At 38.9% G+C, this 21,659-nt stretch overlaps 1 protein-coding gene across 6 annotated transcripts; it reads left to right on the top strand.

Moving 5' to 3' along the window:
* Nucleotides 1–1,275: 1,275 nt before the first annotated feature.
* On the top strand, nt 1,276–20,237 carry wasla (WASP like actin nucleation promoting factor a). 6 transcript variants are annotated; one of them, XM_047819732.1, is made up of 12 exons: nt 1,277–1,909; nt 6,016–6,150; nt 6,319–6,405; nt 7,090–7,186; nt 9,035–9,058; nt 10,944–11,124; nt 11,380–11,422; nt 12,411–12,564; nt 15,434–15,451; nt 16,546–17,099; nt 17,802–17,913; nt 19,069–20,237. In XM_047819732.1, the coding sequence occupies exons 1-12, from the start codon at nt 1,808–1,810 to the stop codon at nt 19,128–19,130; spliced, it is 1,569 nt and encodes a 522-aa protein (XP_047675688.1). In that variant the 5' UTR covers nt 1,277–1,807; the 3' UTR covers nt 19,131–20,237. The 6 variants fall into 6 exon arrangements, with proteins under 6 accessions (XP_047675692.1, XP_047675688.1, XP_047675693.1 ...); XM_047819733.1 differs by having other exon boundaries at nt 1,278–1,909; nt 17,805–17,913; XM_047819736.1 differs by lacking the exon at nt 9,035–9,058 and having other exon boundaries at nt 1,276–1,909.
* Nucleotides 20,238–21,659: the final 1,422 nt, after the last annotated feature.

Genomic DNA, 21,659 nt, shown 5'->3' with positions numbered 1-21,659 from the left:
ACACTACAATCCATGTAGCTCCTTCCATGAAGGCAATCAGTCTTTGATACCTCCACGGGAATAAGGTGTCAACACAAAGTGCCAGATCAATCTGTCCTGTGTTTTCTCTTTGTATATTTAAATGCCTTCTGGGCCTGTGTGCCAAAGACCTGTCCAGGCACCAATGGCTTGTTTATACCAGACTCCCACAATAGCAAACTTCTCTCATCTGTGTTAGCAGCACTGATTTGCTGACCTCGATTATCCTATGTTTTACAAACCAGCATATCCACTCCTTTATATTCCGGCTGTATGTAGCCTGTACTAGCCATGAGGTATCCAGTCTCTCTACAACACCACTGATCTCAAGCCAAGGCAGTTGTAGTGCATTCAGTGCTGCTACTTGGCTTGTAGTCCTTGGCCTTGGCTTGAGATCAGTGGTGTTCTATAGAGACTGGATGCACAATTAAAGGTGCTGGGCTTTTCTGTCTGACTAAGGAAGTGCTGCAACATAATTCTTTTTGTAGGCTATAGTCCTGAGGTCACATTCAGGTTAGGACGTTGCTATTAGTACTCATCACCAAACAAAGCAAACCAAAGAACTCTGTTTGTTTTTTCAGACTCAGAAGGCTCTGAAACATTTATTAACCATTTTACTACTGAACATTTTAGTGAACAAGATTTTATATATATGGTGGCATGTTAGGGGATGTGGTAGCTCAGAGTTTAAGGTGTTGGGCTACTGATCGGAAGGTTGTGAGTTCAAATCCCAGGGCCACCAAGCTGCCACTCCTGGGCCCCTGAGAAAGGCCCTTAACCCACAATTACTCAGCTGTATAAATGAGATAAATGTAAGTCGATGTGGATAATAGCGTCTGCCAAATCCCATAAATGTATGTTTACACGCTCATTGCATGAGCAATCAGATGCTTTGAGTAAGGACTTTTACACACTTCTGTTTACGAAGGTGGAAAGGTCATAGAGCACAGGATCAAGTGTTTTCCAATGCACAAATAATTCATATAAATATACACACTATTTTTCATCTCCCAACAATATGCTTGGGAGTAAGTAATGACTTTGTGCTGTTTCAGGTTGGATTTTAAGAGGCAGCATGTGCATATTTTTGTAGTAGCATTTCCCACTATTATTAACATGAGGAACCTGATCCTGCACACATCAAATAAATAAAGGGCATGCAAAGAAATTGTAATCTTGCGCGTGGTGATGACGTTTCATCGACCCGCCCTCCAGTTTCATGAGACTCCGCCCATCCCGAACTCAGCTCATCCGTCCGCATACTGCAGAATGCACGGGAAAACCGGAACAAACCATTCACACAAAGAGGGGCGCATTTTAGAAATATCCCATGTTATCGGAACCATTACAACAACAAAAAAGGAACCCTTGTATTGAACGAATCGAATGTTATTTTAATAAACGAATATTTCTGGACACAAGGCTATTAATTATAGCATCTGAAAATGCTGATGTCAAGACCCCCTTCGGTTACTGCATCATCGGTTCACCCACCGAGCTGCCATGTTGGTTTGAGGGATCGTTGTTGCTGTAGGAGTTCGGGATGAAAGTTTATATTTTGCGGTTTGCTGATTACTGAAACATCCAAACTGACTTTTTACAAGCAGGATTAGAAGTTTAGTTTGTGAAGAGATTTCGCGTGGAGAAAACACAAGCTGTGAGTTGTGTCTTTCCAGGATGGGCCGAGTGCAGGCCATGATCATGTCTGATCGCACATATTTCACATAAAAAAAAACAAAAAAACTTCACCAGGATACAAACACCAGGGACTCAGCGGTGTTCGTGCAACATGACCGCACCGCCTCAGAGGAGGCTAGCAAACGTTGGCTCTTTGCTTCTCACACCGCAGGAGAACGAGTGTCTCTTCAACTACCTGGGAAGGAAATGCATCGTAAGTTCTGCATACTGCGACTTTGCTTCGAGTTCGGTCGGAAATTCGGTTTAACGTCTTTAAATGCTCCCTTTGCTGCACGGACGTGTTCGAGAGACGTGTTTGTTTTGATGCTAAGCTAAACCGGCTAGCCTGAGTTAGCTGGGATTGACATGGGGGAATATATAAGACTTCCCATGAGCAGGCTGTTCGGTCATGGAAAGTGAGCCTGAGGGCAAATAGGGCAACCGAATCATATTGCTCGTTTAGTTTAGTTCCTTCTGCCAGTCGTACACTATATATATATATATATATTGTATATGTATGTATGTATGTATGTGTGTGTGTATATATATATATGTATATGTGTGTATATATATATTTATTATACACACACACACACTGTATGTATATGTATGTATGTGTGTGTGTGTGTGTGTATATATATATATATATATATATATATATATATATACATACATACATACATACATACATACATACATACATACATACATACATACATACATACATATTGGGTTACTAAGTGCACTTAAGAGAGCAGTTTTGTTTTCCTCCTGCAGTGTAGGCCGGAGCACAGGGTTTGTTTACCTTACAGGACACTAGTTATATCCATCTCTATGTACACGGCAACAACCATCAACACTGTACATGTAAAGTCACGACTTTAAACTCAGGACCGTTTTGTTCGTTATCCGTTTAAACGCGACACAAAACAACGGTTAATGACGCTAAGCACGTAGCATGAAGCTAAACTATCCGTTATAACGTGTTCATAAAGCGTCGTGAACAGATTTAAATAACATTTACAAACCTAATCTAAAGGTGAAGAAGCCTGAATTAATGATAAAGATAAAGGCTTTTAAGTAACTGTTACTAAATACATCTACATTAACTAGTGTCTGTATAAATAATAATAATAATAATAATTAGCAGATGCACTGAATAAATGTGGAGTAAAGTGTTTAGTGTTTGCTTTTTAATAAATCAATTTTTACAAGAGTTGTTTTAACATTATTATGTTGTGTAAAAGGTGAATTAGCAACATGTAGGTTTCATGTCACAAGCTAAGTTTACTCAGTTAACTGTGCAGGAGTGAACTGATATTTTACAAGAATCTTGCAGCTTTCTTTCTAAAACAATCACTTATTGTTGTTTTCAGGCTCACAATCTACCAGTTTTTGTTTATGAAGTTGCCTTTTCCAGTGTTGGATCAAACGCACAAATGAAGTGTGTTGTGGGGCCGCTTAGACTCTAGGGACTAATAGGTCTGTTTGGGATTTGAACTATTTCCTGCCCTTGTGTCCCAGACAACAGTAAATCACTTGCACTGAAGAATTAACCAGTGCTGTGTTTTTTGTTTTATTTCTGTCTAACAGGTAAAGTTTGTCACACCACTTTAGTGCAACGAAAGCAGTTCATTCCAGCTCAAGAACGATCGCACTTCTTCTTAAAATTTTTGGTTCACTTGTGTGTCACAGCTAAAAAACTAAAAAAGAATCTGCTGAAATCAGCATCTTTTTGTGCAGAGTCAAGTTTCATAGATTTAGAGGAGTATTCGGGTAAAACGTTTATCAAGCAAGCAGTTTTAGTTATACAATAAATAAAATGACAGCAAGATGAACTGAATTTCACTCAAGCTCAAAAGCAAGAGTTAAAAGTTTTAAACAAAACACAGGTTACCTCTTGGTCTAATGCCATCTGGATTACATTGTGTTAGTCCAGATATGAGTGAAAAGCTTGCTTTAGCATGGGGATGTTCCTGCACAACTTATAATTTGTTGTGTAAATCGTTATATAATTATATTCAAAATATTGGCTGTGATAATCAGATATCATCGAGCACTGCACTATGGAAACAGTTGTGTGCTGTGGGTTTATCAGAAGCTTCACGTGAATCTTGAACCATCTTTAATCGCAAAGGGTTCACAGGTGTATAGAATATCACCTGATGTGTTCCTGTGTAGTTGCAACCTTTTGTCCAGACACTTTTGACACCAAAGTTTCCAAATAAAGACACTGAGCTGTACTTTTAGTTCGTATCATTTACAAACTTAATTTATGCTATGTAATTGGACCTTGGATGTTGCTTAAGGCCTTGTTCGTAAATGCTAATTAAAGGTACACCAGATCGAGACCTACTAGATACAAAAGATTGTAATTGTACCACTCCAATGACAGGAAAAACACAGTTCCATACTTTTATTTCTGAGTGTGTATACCCCAAATCTAGATTAATGTCAATGCCACAATCACCATCTAATCGATTCTTAATTTCTGTTTCATTTCCAGTTGTGAATGATAACATACATCATTCTCATTTCACATCCTGTTTAGATTTTTTATTTGTCCATGCTTGATGGAGCCAAAAAGTCAATTGACAGTACAAGTGCAATGTTCAGTCGAGAACAGACAGCCAAAGAGCCAGGCCACGAAGTGGGCTTTTGTAGGGATGGCTGATTATGAGACATGACATCGGCGTCCGTTTCCAGCAGTCATGTGTCCATTCATTTCTGCTTTCTGAACAAGCACTGAAATGTGAAGGCAGAGAATGTGGAGCAAGTCCAATTCTGACAATTGGGGGTAAGGGGGGTGTCCTAGGGTGGGCAGAAGGGAGGAAGAGAGGGTGGAGAGAGGTCCAAACAGGGATGTGTGCTCAGTCAGCAGTCTTTATGGACAGGAAGTGAACTGATCTGCCTCCTCCACTGCAAGGTTTTTTGGCTTGAAAGAATAATAGTGCTGAGCCAGTGCTGAACTCTGTCCAGATTTTCATGTTAGCACCAGATGAATTCCTATAAAATAGCATTTCCAAACCAAGCTGAATACTTATCGATGTGCAGTAAGATTACACTTTAGCATTCAAAAAGATTTCCTCATTACTATGAAAACTAGAAACCTTAACAGAAGCTGGGTGACATCGGATTGAATCTGATGAACTCCCTCCCCGGAGCAGGTCTCTGTAGAGCCGCTTGGTCTCTGTTTTGAGCTTCCACCGAGCCACTGAGCTGTCCTTGTGTTTCCTTTAGTCAGAATCTCCTAATGCTGAGAGGGCTTTTTTCAAGCATGTGCAGGAAGCAGTTTTCCCCGTTTGAGCTGAAGAAAAGCCATGTGTCGTTATTACTGCTACTGACGTGGCAGTTTAGCACGCAGATTGAATTACTTTCCTGTCTTGTTTGTCTTAGTTAGCCTACTTTAGCATATTTTTTGCACTGGTATTTTCCAGGCCAGTTTCACAGTTTTTGGCCTATTAGTCCTATGATATTTCTGACAATGACGTTTTACCTTATTGTGTGTGTGTGTGTGTGCGCGTGCACATGCATGTGCACATGTGCGTGTGTGTAAGCAAGCACACTTGTCCATGGAAAATTTTTCATCTTCTCCGAGATCTTGGATTTGTTCCTTTTGACTACGTTGCCAAGATGTTGGCCTGTTTTTTGCCTTTGCTTGCCTGTGTCCTAGAGGACACAACTTACTGCTGCTCTCTTTTCCATGTGGCACAAACACACTTGCTCGCAGAGTCAATATAAACTTTGTAATTCATTCTTATTTAGTAAGTTTTTGTTTGTTTGTTTTTGTTTTTAACTTCTGTTATTTCATTTATTTCTTTTTTTCTGGTTTGAGTCGGTTTATAGGTTTCATTAGTGTTCATTTATATATGAATACTTATTTTCGACTTTAGTTAAAATTACATTATATGCACAAAGCGTAAAAGCATTTATATATTAAATATTTTATTTCAAAAATACATGTCAATTATCAACACTATTAATGTTTAAACTTGTTTTTTTAAACTTGTATCCTACACGTTCTCCATTTTTTTTTTAACTCTGACAATAAAATCTTTTCTTTTAAGCTATTTAGATTTCACAATAGTTTGTTTTAGAGCTAAGCAGATACCCACTGAACACATGGAACAACATCATGTCTGTCTGCAAAACTGTGTGTGAAAAGTTGCCCAGATAGAATTTTGTTGCTCATAATTAATGACCCACATTCAGATAGATAAAACACGGCTCGTGTGCTCTTATTGTGTAGTCGGTCGAGTTGAATTTCTGTTGTATCATGGAGCTTTATGTTTGACAGGAAGTCTTGTTTGTGTTCTGCAGACTCTGTGTTCAGCAGTGGTGCAGGTGTACGCAGCAGAAAGAGGTCCGTCTTGGAGCAAGCGATGCTGTGGCGTGGCCTGCTTGGTGAAAGACAACCCTCAGAGGTCTTATTTCATCCGTGTGTTCGATATCAAGGTGAGTGTGCTGCAGGTACGCCTCACGCTTTGTGTGCGCATTACTGTGAACTTCCTGAAATCAGGAATGTAGCATGTGCGCGTAAAAATACTCGGATGGAGAATGATCCAAATGTGATAAACAGATTGATTATTCATTGTTTTGTTTTTGTTTGTTGTTGTTTTGCAGGATGGAAAAACTAAGTTTGAGCAGGAGCTGTACACTAATTTTGCAAGCAATAGTTCAAGACCTTACTTTATCACATTTCCAGGGGATGTAAGTCTGCCTGCTTCTGATCAATATGCTTAACCTTTCCCAGTTAGATAGTTCTCTGTGAGAACAGGATCTACAGGATTTCTACAGGATCTCCGAAGATCTACTTCATTAGATTAGAATCATGGCTAATCACCTGAGCTCCTGTGCACGCATACCATATTTTTATGCCGTGTTTATTACCGATTGTATGGTGTTTATGACTTTCTATCGCAACTTATGGTGTAATCATGATCAGATATAAAGCCAAATTTCGTGCGTATCTCTTAAGGCAGCAGTTTTATGATGAGCAGTCTTATAACTCACTTGAGCTACTTAATCGCTGTGATGTCTCTCAATGCCAATAAATTAAACAGCTCTCATCATGTGTACACAATAACAATATTAAATGGAATATTTAATATGTCTAGCCAGCAATATCAGCAAGCAAATTGAGGGCATTACTGACCAAGCAAAGCGTTGCGGTTCAGCGGTTATTCCTGACTTTGATCACAGAAAAGTCTGTAATTTAGTGGCTTTGTAACAGTAAGCATTTTTACACACTGCTCTGTTTCCTGCACAGTCAGATTTAGAACTTCTTTTTTGTCTTATATGAGAATTTTTCCCCCCCGCATGTGTGTGTATCACACGGCATACACCTCTAACTTATGTAGTCTTATAGCCTGTGCCGTGCTGTGTGCTTTTCAGACTTGCCAGATCGGCCTGAATTTTGCTAATGAAGAGGAAGCGAAACGATTCCGCTGTGCACTTAATGACCTCATCAGCAGACGACAGAAGAAAACCGGTGATTATGCCATTCTAACTTTTTAGCTTCTTCTCACTTTTATCCTTGGTGCACAAGCATCACATGGTGATGTGATTTTCTTATTTATTTATTTCTTCTTAAAACCGATCGTTTATATATTTCACATGTCCTTTATGGTGGTCCAGCATAATAAGGAAAACTGACATAACTTATTTCTATAACACTATTTATGATTGGCATATAAGGTTAGTGTGTGCACATCCCTTAAATATACTATTATATATATTTTATTATTGCTTGGAGACTTGCTGTTATTTTGCACACAGTTTAACGATAGTGTGGCCGTTACAACTGATACCTTCTATACAATGAATCCAAACCAGAACTAATTCGGTATCTAGCAAACCACATTTTTTGACACCACAAACGAACGATTAAAATTTGTGGTTGTGTGATTTTCCCTATATCATCTCTCACTGTTAGGAAACACGCATGTTGCTAATCACTCAGATTTAGATGCTAGTTTTGTGAAACGAGGAATGAGAAACTCAGCAAGCCCAATATTTGATTAATTGTTTATATAAGATTTTGGTAAAACAGCATGGCAAGGTTTAAAACAGCATAGTTATATAACCTTAATGAGTGTGTGGTGCAGCGTGACTCCTGCCTCATTGGGCCTCAGTTGCCTTTTTTGCAGTAATAACTACACCGCTAAAGGGGGCAGTAATCCTACTGTCTGCCCTCAAGCCCTTAATCCACCATTATAAATTAAACATAAGGAAATCAATATAACCAATTATTTGAAATAAACCCTGTAGATGTACACAAGGTGCTTTATAATCCACACCAGACTGACCTATGAGTTTTTACTGAAATGGACCCAGGGAAACGTTTTGCTGTTTTTAATCACCAAGTTACATTTTATTTAATGTTTGATTAACATCTGTATTTGCTATGAAATAGCCCTTAAAGCCGGTGCGGAAATAGACCGAAATTCAAATACAAACAATGCAGTGTCTAGATAGTAGAGCAAGTCAGCTAATATCTACCTAATAGCATTACTAGTCAAATGTGTTCTGTCACTCTAAAGATACGAAGTTGTGAGTGAGGATTTTACGAGGATTTGTTTGACAGCTGATATAAATGGCATGGCTTTGCTTCACCTGACTCTACAGTATGTACAAGCCTCTGCACTATATATACAAAGATTTCATTTTCATGGGTTGAGGTGAAGCACTTAAGCCTTTGTACTTAAACCTTTGTAAATGTTTAGACTTTATATGTGACTTCATTTACTTTTTAAAGAGGCTGCAAGTTATTCTATTTCCTTAAACTGTAGAATGACTTCTGCAGATAAGGAAACAACCGTCCTTCTTCTGTCATGAGCACAGCACACTCCTATTCTCTCGCTCTCTGTCTCTCTCTCTCTGTCACTTTCTCTGTCTCTCTCTCTCTGTCACTCTCTCTGTCTCCTGTGTGGCTTACATCCAGTTTTTCCTGCTCTGTTTGCATGCTCAGCTTTGAAGTTTGAGGTTTTCTGTGTATGGAGCGTCTTTTCAGATGGGGCTCCATGCTTCCTGAAGCTTAACGTTAGACCTATTCTCCCTATTCTCGCACCGCTTTGATTGTATGTCATGAGCTTTTCAGTATTAATTCCCCACAAACTATTGTTTGTAAGACAAAAAAAACCCCTCTGATACAAGATCTGATCTTGCTTCATAACTGTATCGGCTTTAGTCTTCTTCCAGATGTCTCTCAGTCTGATCCTTAACAAACTAACCTCACGCTAAAGAAAATATCACCTGACTTTTAATTCCCTTTCTGCTGAAAGCTTCTACCATTTGAGTCGCCCCCAGGTTTTTAACATTGTTAATTTTGTTTTTGCAGAGAAAAGACGTGACCCACCAAATGGTATGTGTTCTAGTACTTGCATTCAATGCTGATTTAATATTTGAATGTTATTTTCATTCAGTACTTGTTTCGTTTAATGGCACAAACGAGAGAAACTGTATTAAGGAGTCAAGTGAAATGAGAAGAAAATAAAATCCGCTCATAATGCACTTCTATTGTAAACGACCTGGATAGGAGTTCAGTTCTGTCTTGTTTATATAATACACACTATTATAAATAGCTGCATACAGTTGATTAGTAAAAATGACGAAAAATCTGATTTTTCTGTTTAAGGCATTTACCCCAAACTAATACAACACTAGCTGGAGATTTCTGACTCGATATCATTGCCCTAGGATAACGCTGTGATCTGCTCAGAAAACCTCAAACATTACCATCTTCATTCATCTCAGAAACACAGTGTAATTTATAGCATAAAGAGAAAAAAAACATTCCCATTTGTGCTTCATCAACCAAACATTTATTTATATTATATATAATTTATATAATGTGTTGTTTGGCATTAATAAACAGTATTGATGAAGATAGCGAGGCAAGACTCATGCAGGCTGCACTTGGTATTGGACTCTGGATGTTACTGGTGCTCTGGAAATGTTCCACTTTGTGACTGGAAGCTACCCCCCCCCCCCCTTTATTTATTTATTTCTTTATTTATTTATTAAAATTCTGAGTTACTCTCAAAACTAGGGTTTTGTTCCTAAACATTTCTTTCCTCCTTTTTTTATGAGAGAAGCTACATTATCTACAGTAATCCAACCGAATCCTCATTAGCTGGAAATATAGAACTTTTCATCATCCTTTTTATTCCTTTAAAAGACGCCTTCCACTTTCCTTTATTTTAATAATGCTTGTTACCATCATTTTAATTCTTTCAGTCAAGTTTAATGAAATTAGGTTTGTTTCACTGGACTTGTGCTAGGTCTGTCCCTGTCTTTTTGTTTTTTTTACCTTGTTGCTTTTAAGCTTGAAAAAAGCCATTGGATTTTTCTGGGCTTTATATTGTGTGGTGGTGTGACTCAAGGTAGAACCTGGGCCTTGTCCACAATCCACATGCAGATCGGCAGGACAGTAAAGCAACAGTCAGTTATTGTAGGAGGCGATTGACTGACCAGGTGCAGTGTAAATAACCTGCATTTATGTTCATTCAGGTCTTTTACTACTATCCATGCTCAGGTGCAGTGAAATGAGATTTCCTTTCGTCCATCACAGTCATTTATTAGTCAGTGTACATTATGGGTCACGATTACTTTTGACCTTGGTGCACATTCTTGTAGAGTATATGCTACTTGCAGTTTCTCCTTCTTCTGTTTTTTCTCCCCTGGAAAAAAAAAAGTTTAAAGAAAAATTTAGGTCTTAGGAAAAAACAGGACTGTATACAAAGGGACTGGATTGGCACATGCAACACTGCCACCGTGTGAACATTTTTATTTGTGCACAGACGTCTTATGTCAGACCGCTATGTAAACATGCACATGGAATGTGCCCAAGTTTGCAGAGTATACAAATGAATCAACCCTTGAAATGTGTACTATTGCAATACTGAAGGAATTTATAAGTCACTTAACATTGTCCACTTACTGCCCTCTTGACATTTTATGTCACAAAAAAATTTGGAAATTGGCATTACAAAGCAAGAATCTGTCATTCAAGTTTGCATTGTCAGGCACGTGTATGTGTGTAAGAGAGAGAGATTGACTGTTGGCTGTAAATGACTTGTAGAACACCCCCTCAGTGTCTGTGCATGGAAAGAATAAGTTGTTGTTGGCTACACAAAGTCTGAGATCTCAGCCAGCAGGATCGTCTCCCTGCTCAGCAATATGGATAACCAAACTGGGATTTAAATGACGTTCTAGCTAACAATCATTGTTTAATGTGCTGTGCCCAGGGCCCACATTGCCAATGGCGACCGTGGACATCAAGAACCCGGAAATTAACAATGTGAGCTTCCACAACAATTCCCACATGAACAACATGGTGCACAGTAGCCTTAACAAGAAAGAGAAGAAGGTGAAAGGCAAGAGGAAGAAACTGACAAAGGCTGACATCGGGACCCCCAGCAATTTTCAGTAAGTTTATTTAGTTTTAATTTTTTCCCCTTTCTTCTTTTTCAGTGCACCAGAACCTGGACCAGCTGTGCGGGTTTAGTGTGCTGAAATATTGTTTCTTTGTGCAAGATGTGCATAATGAAGCATGTGCTGGTCATTAATCTGTAGTCATGATGCACATAAACTGGCTAAAGTAATGGAACTTGCGGACCTCTTTTCTGTTTGCATTGTACTGTATCAGAATGTACTAACACAGGTTCTCATGTCTCTTAACAGACACATCGGCCATGTAGGCTGGGACCCGAACACAGGCTTCGATGTAAGTACCACAACAAGGGTTTGCTCTGTCACTCGTACTCACCCTCACACATGCGTGCATACTGAAGTGGCTTTTCTTTACAACACAATGCCGACCTGTGTGGTAGTGGCATGTTGGCGTGTGAATTGCCTTGTGTTCACACAGGCTCTGCTCTTCTTCTGTTACACACACGCACACATGCATCCCACATCAAGTGGCATGTTACAGTTTATATTGCTACATTATACTTGTCATAATACATACATATTACACTTTACATATATATCACTATTAGTATCACTATAGTAATCAATGCTACTGATATGGCATTAAGCAACAAAGAAACAAACAAATTGCTGTTTATAGCTCTGCATTGGAGTTATGTGGAATATATACCACAGCTAAAAAAAAAAATGAATCATAAGAAGACATTTCTCAGTATGAGCAAAGCAGTGTGCATTTTTCTACATCTAAAAACTCAGTGACTGTAGTGCATTGTGGGTGTTTAATGCAGCGGTGTCCAATCTTATCCGGAAAGGGCCGGTGTGGGTGCAGGTTTTCATTCCAACCAAGCAGAAGACACACCAGAGTCTACTAAAAGCCAAGAACAGCTGATTAAACAGGTGGAATCCGGTGTGGCTTCCACCCGCAATGGCCCTTTCCGGATAAGATTGGACATCCCTGATTTAATGGGACATCCTTTTGCTCTCAAAAAGCCTGCCACAAGGTGTCAGGATTGGACTGAATGTATGTCCTGGTGTGTAAAACAGCATAATGCACCCACCTGGTAATGCTGTATAACCAGAACTATACACGTCGTGGTGTTGTTTTTTTTTCCCCCAGCTTGCTTATTATTAACACTTATTATCCTTCTGCTTGGTGTAAAGCATGTATTTTAATGTAGAATTGTTTATCGTTTCAATGCCACTAAGACGTTACAGCTTAATACTTGTGCTACAGTCTTTTCTGAAAATTGTTATAAAATCGATTGCTTTTGCCCGCATTTCAGCTGAATAATCTGGACCCCGAGCTGAAGAACCTGTTCGATATGTGCGGCATCTCCGAAGCACAGCTCAAAGACAAGAAAACGTCAAAAGTGATTTACGACTTCATTGAGAAGAAAGGAGGCGTGGAGGCCGTCAAGAATGAACTAAAGAGACAAGGTGAGCAAAGAGTCTGAAATACAATTCACAAACGTATATTCATTCAATATATATATTTGAACTTGAACGCAATATGAGGCAGTACAGATTTATTAAGGAAAGCTCTGTCTGGTTTTCCCACTAATGCAAATCGATGCAACATTTATTAATCATTATTCCATTACTGAGTGATTTCGTGCCGAATCTAAACATGGTTATTTAGCTGGCAAATAAAACAATCTGCTTAGGTTTCCATTACTTTCCACACAGCATATCAGCTGTTTTAACTTCAGGTTAACTTTTGTGAGTGTTTCTGATTTGAGATGTCAGATGAAGATGGACTTGCTCTTATACCTTTACATATTTGTATTTGTGACTTTCTTGACTCTTTATTGGCAGACATAAAAACTGATTAAGTGCATGATATGGCCAAAAATTTGTGGACACCTGACTGTTACATCCCAATCTGTCCTTGAATATCCTATTACAAAATCACAGATATGGTACCCCCTTTGCCTGTAGTACAGCCTCTACTTTCCTGGGCTGTGGGGATTTGAGCTTTTCTAAGGGGAAGGGGGTGAGGAGGCCTGGGGTTTAGTTGGATTCCCAGTCCATCCCAAAGGTGTTCACTGGGCTTGAGGTCAGGGATCTGGGTTCTTATTCACCAACCATGGCAAACCATCATCATGCTGGAACATAATGGCCTAAGTCTGTTACATACATTATGTACATTACACGCAGTGTACATTATACGCACACACACGCAGTATCTCACAAAAGTGAGTACACCCCTCACATTTCTGCAACCATTTTAGTATATTTTCTCAAGAGACAATACTATAGTAATGAAATTTGGATATACTTTAGAGTAGTCAATGTGCAGCTTGTATAGCAGTATAGATTTAACATACAGCCATTATTGTCAAAAGAGTGATAAACCCTAAGGCCACGTTCACACTGCGTCTTAATGCTCAATTTGGATATTTTGCTCAGATCTGATTTTTTTGTTTGGCTGTTCACATTACCTTTTAAAATGTGGCCTATATCAGATACCAGTGTGAACTGTTTGCTGTTTTTCGAACTGACCCGCATGCGCAAACGAACAATAACAATGACGTCACACGCAGCACGCCATGCGCTAAAAAGTTGGCGAGGTTATGAAGTATTGTATCATCTGGTGTAAGCAAACATATCATGTAATTCTATAATGTGATGTATTCAATGCAAACATTATGAGCTGGTTCACGTAACCACTTTATATAACACTCTTAACACACACGTTACCAGTCACGTTTGTGTCACGTTTTCGCCGGCGCAAAAAAAAAAAATTTTCGCCGGCGCATAATTGTGACGAATGTCGATGTAGATAAAAGTCACATCAAATCCGCCTGGGCTGTGAACACTGCGGCCACATTGGGAAAAAATCAGATTTGGGTCTGATTCAGGACAACATATGGAAGTGGCCCAATCTGATTCGAAAAAAATCAGATCTGGGCCAGATTTGAGTGTTCACACTACTCCTGAAGAAGTCTGACCTGGTCACTTGACCCCAAAAAAATCAGATTTGGGCCCCTTTTACCTGCAGTGTGAACGGGGCCTAAGTGATTACAGCTGTACATTGTTTAACCGTTTGTCTGCCAAACAGGAACATACAAATTTGTGTGTCTTGTATTAAAGCAGTTATAATTTGGTGCTTTGTGTACAATTCTCTCATAATGTCAAGTGCATGTTGAACATGGTGCCTCATGGCAAAGAACACTCACACACCTTTTTTTTAAAGAGGATTTAAAAAATTTTAATTGTTGCTCTCCACAAAGATGGCCTAGGCTATAAGAAGATGGGTAACACCCTGAAACGGAGTTACGGTACAGTGGCCAGGATCATTCAAAGCTTTTCCAAGACGGGTTCTACTCAGAACAGACCTGGTAAGGGTCAAGCAAAGAAGTTGAGTCCTGGCGACGCTCTGGTGAGGAGTAGCAAGAAAATTCTTTCTTGCCTACAGTCAACCATGGTGGTGGTAGCATCCTGGTCAGGGGCTGCATGAGTGGACAAGGATTCCAATATATAGTGTAACATTTTGAAGCAAAAAATGATGCCCTCCCTTCAAAAACTGGGCCGAACTGCAGATTTCCAACATGATAATGATACAAACACACCTCCAAGATGACAACTGCCTTGCTGAGGAAGGTGAAGGTGATGGAGTGGCCAAGTATGTCTCCAGACCCGAACCCTATTGGTCAACCTGTGGGGCCTCCTCAAGCGGAATGCGGAGAAGCGCCATGTGTCTAACATCTAGCAGCTCAGTGATGTCTTTATGGAGGAGTGCAAGACGATGCTTCTCACGCAAAATATTGACACATTGGACACAGTTTTGACATGTTCACTTAGGGTGAACTCCCTTTTCTTGCCGGTTATTTAGACAATAATTGATGTATGTTGAGTTATTTTTAGAGGACAGTAAATCTATGCTGCGATACAAGCAGCACTTTGACTACTCTAAAGTATATCCAATTTTTATTTCTATAGGAATATGTTTGCAGACAGCTAGTGAAATTCAGTAATGTCAGCTTGTTGCAATATCTAGATAAGTCAGGCTTTTCTGGACACACAACCAAGCAGATTGAATGTCTATGCACTAAAAGTTAAATTTAAACCTTAAATGACTGAGCATTTAGGTTACCAGGTTAAGTATTTACTGATTGCAGTAATCTGCTGTCCCTATTTACTCTGAATATGAATTCTACAAATAGAAGTTCACAGAAAGACTTCCAGCCTGCTTCCTCTAAAGGTCTTCATGTTATGCAACATTTCTTGAAGTAAAAAAAAAAAAAAGTCTAAGGACTGTTAAAGAAAAGTTGTATGTTTTATACATCTGTGTGATTTTCTTTAGGTCCCCCCAGGTGGAATGGTAGGTGTGGCCAACGTTTTTCCCTCTGGCTGGTCTCGGTGACAGTAGATTTGCATGCCTTAGATGATTAATATGATTGTTAGTGTGGTGTGCAGTGTTTTGGCTGGGTTTGTTTACCTGACTTTCAACTTACTTCTTAAATAGCCCATGAATTCCGAAGAGGAGTTTGCATTTAATTACATATGCCTTCATGTCTCGAATGAAAAGAAAATGCATAAAATTTATGCATTTCTGCAATGTCCCTAAGTTTCTAAGTTGAAAACAAAACGGTGTCTTTTCTACAAAGGTTTTCTAGTTCTGATTCCTCTTTTTGATACCATGGGCCCTTTAAGACCTCCTGATATATTCAAGGGATGTGCGACTGCAGGCTTTGTGGTCTGTAGTCAAGCCTGTGTGTGTCATCTGAGTATAACTCTAATACAGTAGATACAGTAGATTAGCAAAACAATATCTTGAGTGATCCAGGTGGAGGTAAAAGTTTTGGCTTCTTCATCTACATCGTACCTTTTTTTTTTTCTTTTCTTTTTTCATAGTGAAATGAGATCAACACAGAATCTGCAACAAACTATTTAAATAATCACTATGAATGTTTGAAGTTAAAAATTTGGACACACTTTCAGATGTAAATCCTCAGAATTTGAGTCCTTGTTTTATTACTCAAGCCAAAATTGTCATTAGGGGTTTGTCAGCTGTATAATAGTAATAATAATAATAATAATAATAATAATAATAATAAATCTTATATTTATTTACATATAGAGAAGCATTGGATTCTCTGAGCAGCTTTCCCTGGATAAAATAAGGATAATTGTTGCCTTTAAAGATAGAAAAGTTTCTAAAAAGCACTTCCAGCTCACAGTCTCAGTATGCACTTTCCAAAATGTCAATTAAAATGTTCATTAAGGGAAACTGTGGAAGTCCAGGCTAATATCTGGAAGACCAGGATGCAAAGCATAGTTGAGTTCAGTGAAGTGGTGTTAACTATTAACTCTGCATACACTTCTGTTTCTGTATGTTTGTTGTGCTGGAAAAATGAACAGCATCTAATGGGTGTTTTCTCTACAATCTTGTTTTCTTATTTTTTCTTCTTCTAGCACCTCCACCTCCTCCATCCCGTGGCGGTCCTCCTCCCCCACCCCCTCCACATCACAACTCTGGCCCTCCTCCTCCCCCACCCCCTGCTCGTGGACGAGGAGCACCGCCTCCCCCTCCTCCTTCCCGAGCGCCAACATCTGCTCCCCCGCCCCCTCCACCTTCCCGCCAGGGCTTTGGTGCACCTCCTCCTCCCCCTCCAAGCAGGGGCCATCCTCCTCCCCCTCCTCCTGCTCATGCCAGCATCCCCCCACAGGCCCCTCAGTCTCACCCTCCACCTCCTCCACCCCCACCACCAGCTGCAGGAGGAGCGCCTCCACCACCTCCTCCTCCTCCTCCGCCTCCTCCTGGACCCCCACCACCACCCGAGGTAGACGGAGGTGGGGAGTCATTACCCTTGCCCGCAGGGGGTAAATCATCAGCCCTGCTGGAGCAGATCAGAGAGGGCACCCAACTGAAAAAGGTGGACCACAATAACAGCCAGCGTCCAGCATCCACTAACACGGGCCGCGACGCTCTACTCGACCAGATCCGCCAGGGCATTCAGCTCAAAACGGTCAGCAGCACTCGCTCTCATTCACAGATTACACGTCTACCACCTTGATAGCAAGAGTGAAACCTACACAACCATATGTTTGGATTCCACCCTTTTTAAACCTGTAAGAGGATGAGGATATGTCTACACACCAGAATGGATATCCAAGATTTTTAAGACATCAAATTAATATCAATGGGTCATTTTTTTAACACCAGTGGTGTACCTGTTCATTCCTTGATTTGGTGAGATGAAAGTAACCTGAAAACTAAAGCTTTCAGGTAAAGCAGTACTCGGACCAAACGTGAATAAAATTCACCCTGTGAAAAAGCTGAATTTAGGTAAATATTGGCCTGAGAAATTAAGAGCCTTTATGGTGTGATTGAACAGAAGCTAAGTGAGTCGGACTGTTGTATCGTTGTTCAGTAAAAAACGCAGTAGCTGCTTTTGATTTAAGTAGCAGTTCACACCAGGCTTTTCCTCACCATTTTCTTACTGGCTCATAACTAGAAAACTCTCTCATACACCAACATGCTCGAGGCTTTTCCTTCTAAAACTTTCTGCCTCCTTTGATTTGTTTTTTTTCCCCAATTCTCTTTCTATTCGCTTTTTACAATATTGTGCTATTTTTTTGATATTGAGAGTCATGAAACTAATAACAGAACATGAAAAACTGGAGTAAATATGATAATAACTGTTTCTCTTTTTTTTTCTTTTACCAAGAAGGTTTCAGATAGTTCGGAATCGGGACCACCCACACCTGCTCCTACGTCGGGTATCGTGGGAGCACTAATGGAGGTGATGCAGAAGAGGAGCAAAGCCATCCATTCCTCAGGTAAAGGGCTGTGTATTAGATCTAAAGCACCTGGTACTACATTTTTATTTGCATCCTCCTTGTGAACGGTTTATGAACAAATCTAATCTAATGTAATCCTCACAAACAAGCTGACTGACAGTATCTATTGAAATGATTCTGTTTAATGTTAAACAATACTTAAATTATTTAATACTTCACATTAAAATTGTATATTTAAATATTGAAATTAGGTAATAAGGTATTAGGGAAAACTGTAAAAGAAACACACACAGTAATGCAAAAGAAGCATTAGGGGAAATGGTCTAATAAAACTTAAAATATACCTTTACTGCATTTGGGAGATGCTCTAAAATAGAGCAGCTTAAAGAAGGGCTTATAGTCTCCTTTAAAAGACATCCTCATGCTAGTAGGTCAAAACTGAAGTAAAAAAAAAACAATTCAGTCTTGCAGAGGATGAGTTGAAGTCGAACCCTGTGTTCGGCTTAAAGTGATCATGGTCCAGAGCAGGGTTTATATAAGTGCCTACTCCTAAAGCTTTATACTATATAGGTCTACGTGTTCCAGTTCAAGTATAGTCTAGATCAGGGGTGTCAAACTCAGGCCCACGGTGTAATTAAATTTGGCCCGCGAGATCATGTCAAATGAGCATTACAGCTGGCTAGCCGCATGCTCCGCTAATACTACAAATCCCAGAATGCCTTGCTACTGTATTGACGCGTAGTCACGAACAGCACTCTGTTAACACTCGTTAACAACCATGCTACAGTCACATCGGGGAAGTTAATTCCACCCTCCACAAAAATGGCCAAACGAAAGATGGACAATAGGAGCTTTAAAGACAGGTGGGAGGCAGATTATCTGTTCACGAATATAAAGAACAGACCTGTTTGTCTTGTGTGCTAATGTGTCTGTAACGAAAGAATATAACATAAGAAGACACTATGAAACGAAACATTCGGCTCACTGCATTTTTAAGCTAGCGTGACGTTTCTAATATCTCTAGTGTTTGCAAACATATTGATAATCCAGAAACTTTACCATAAGAGTTTAGTCTTTAGTCTGTAATTTTGTTACATTTTTTACTCTCCAAATCGGTGCATTCGTGTACTACATTACTGCATGCACGTATTAAAGCTCAAGATATTCAATTAAAGCTGTATTTTTGTTTCACAGATGAAGATGAGGATGATGAAGAAGATGAAGACTTTGAGGACGATGATGAATGGGAAGATTAGACCTCGTCTCCATATGATAACTCCCACCCAGTAGAATAACTGACACTAAATTCTCACATTTCCAAAATGTACTCAAACTCTGTACATGGTCTTTCAAATCGCTGTATATTTTTGTTGCCTTTTTTTTTTTTTTTTTTTTTTTTTTAATAATTTGTGCAATACCTCATATAATCTGTAAAGTATCGTCATGTATCCTCTGTAAAGTAATATCCTGGAATAACCATGTGAAGATTAATGCCAGGAAGGGCTTTTCTCGACTTGTTGATTTGAATGTTTCTGTTCCCTCATTACAGAGGAAAGGGAGATGGACAGGATCCTCTACGTTCTTGTTAATTGTTGATTAACGACTGAAAACACTATTTTCATACCCTGCTTTTCTGTACTTATGATTTTCTTATACAAGTCCTAGTTTAGCTCTTTGTTTTGGTAAGAGGTTCTTCTATCAGAATATTTAACCCTTCCACCCAGCCACCAATCCTGTAACTCTATGTAAATGTACTACACTCGGCTGATAAACTATCATTATGTTTTGCACGGATGTTGAGATGAAAGTCACTACAATGCCACGTTGTGCTGCAATTTCACAGATTGTTTCCTGTGGTTCTCTGTACCAGGTTAAGATTTCACTGAACACTGCACGTGATACAATAGACCGTTTTATTTTTACGTTTAGTTTCTTGCTTTATGGTGTTATTGAAAAAAAAAATAATGCTGTAGATTGAAACTGACAAAGTTGTGAATGCAGTTTGTTTCGAAATATGATCAACATCCCTGATAACAGTTTCGTTTTTGTTTTTGTTTTGTTTTTTATTTAAGTCATATGTTAAAGCACTACACAAACTATTCAGTAACTTAAACCATTTAATATAAGCTTTTAAAAAGCCAACGCTTTTTAAAACGCATGACAAACACAGGCAAGTTAAATACTAAGGATCTTTGTGTAGCATTTAATGCTGTTTTAACAGTATTTGTCTGAATTTTGCTATCCATCAAGGATCATGCTGCATTAAATCTATAAAACTGACATCGAACCTTACAGATGGGTTGGAATGTGGAATGAAAACACTAAATTGTATACTTAAATAAATAGTAATATTGGTTCATTTTCTCAGTCGTTTGTGTCAGTGTTGTCAAGTCACTCACATGCAAGTCTCAAACCCCAAGTCCGAGGGTGGGCTGTATTGGTGTAGTAATGTTACATAACATTGACAGAGCAACTTTTACATGGGCCGTTTACAAGCTTTATGTCCTAGATGACTCTCGAGTTGTAGATAAATGGGTTAAAGGCAAGACAGGTCACTGTAAGCTACTAGGGTCATTTCTTTTAACTATTGATGTTATAGTCAATCTTTACCATTTAGTTTCCTTTACTATTATTTTTATTATTATTTATCAGATTTTTTTTTCTTTTTTTTTTTCTTTATCAAAAATGTACTTTATCCAATTGAGACTTCATTTAATTAAATATGTATGTATTTTCATACTTCATTAAAAGAAATCTAGTCTTTTTTGATGTTCGACTGAAGATATTCACTCTATAGACAAGAAATCTCAAGAAAAAGGTTTACTGGAATGTAAGTATATAATTTCTGTTGTTCATGAAATTACAATGCAAAATAAATAGTTTATTAACATTTTAGGAAATTTGCTTTTAATATTCTTCTAATTAAGAACAGAATGGACTTTTCAATTTCACTTAATTTCATGGAATAGGGAACGGGATCATTTTAAAAGAGCTTGTTTGGACAGCAAAATAAATACAGAAACAAAGCTGATTTTGAAAGCTGGTGTTTAGTGGTCCAGGTTGCGTGTTCTTGCCTGACAGGAGTAGAATCTGCTGTTGTCCATCCACCTCACATTTTGGCATGTTGTGTATTTTGAGCTGTTCAACACAGTTGTAAAATAGGGTTATTTGAGTTACTGTATCCTTCCTGTTAGCGCAAACCATTTGCAGTAGAATGGCGTAGTGCAGCATGCTGGACCTATAACCCAGACGTTAATGAATTGAAGCCAAAATGTTCAATGTTTTGGTCAGTGGTTAAAGCTATGGGTCACTGAGCCAAAGGTCAGGTGGTTCAAATCCCAGCACCATCAAGCTGCCACTGTTCTGTTTAACTCTGTCTGCTCTCAGGTGTGTGTATTCTGCTGAATCACATCTGATCCCAATCTCCTACAAGTAAGCTTAAGCTTAAGAGTTTCTTAAATGCTCACGTCAGTTATCTCTGAGTCACTGAGATCACTTTTCCGCATTGTAATGTACTAGTACAAACTAAAGCACTTCATCTGTATTTACATGATTCACTATGCCATAATTTATTTGTTGATCAGTGAAAAACGATTTCTAAACATTACTTTGTTTAATATGTTTGTATGTCAGTAAAGAACATTACACAGCATGCAAGTGTTGGGCCAAATATGAATCCTGGCTCTCAGGGATTAGCTGTAAATACAAACAATTATAACAGCCGAGGTGTCCAGAAGACGTTCTGCCAGATGCTGAGAAAAATTTTAAATGTATTTTGAAGCTTC

This window comes from Tachysurus fulvidraco, chromosome 10 (assembly GCF_022655615.1).
Source record: "Tachysurus fulvidraco isolate hzauxx_2018 chromosome 10, HZAU_PFXX_2.0, whole genome shotgun sequence".
Classification (NCBI taxonomy): domain Eukaryota; kingdom Metazoa; phylum Chordata; class Actinopteri; order Siluriformes; family Bagridae; genus Tachysurus; species Tachysurus fulvidraco.
This window is presented reverse-complemented; position numbering and strand designations above follow the sequence as displayed.

Excerpts from the sequence above, each read along its gene's own strand:
- wasla (XM_047819732.1), top strand. The coding sequence starts at position 1,808 with ATGACCGCACCGCCTCAGAGGAGGCTAGCAAACGTTGGCTCTTTGCTT. Across the intron at positions 6,406-7,089 it reads TTATCACATTTCCAGGGGAT|ACTTGCCAGATCGGCCTGAA; the intron begins GTAAGTCTGCCT and ends TGTGCTTTTCAG. Across the intron at positions 17,914-19,068 it reads CAAAGCCATCCATTCCTCAG|ATGAAGATGAGGATGATGAA; the intron begins GTAAAGGGCTGT and ends TTTGTTTCACAG.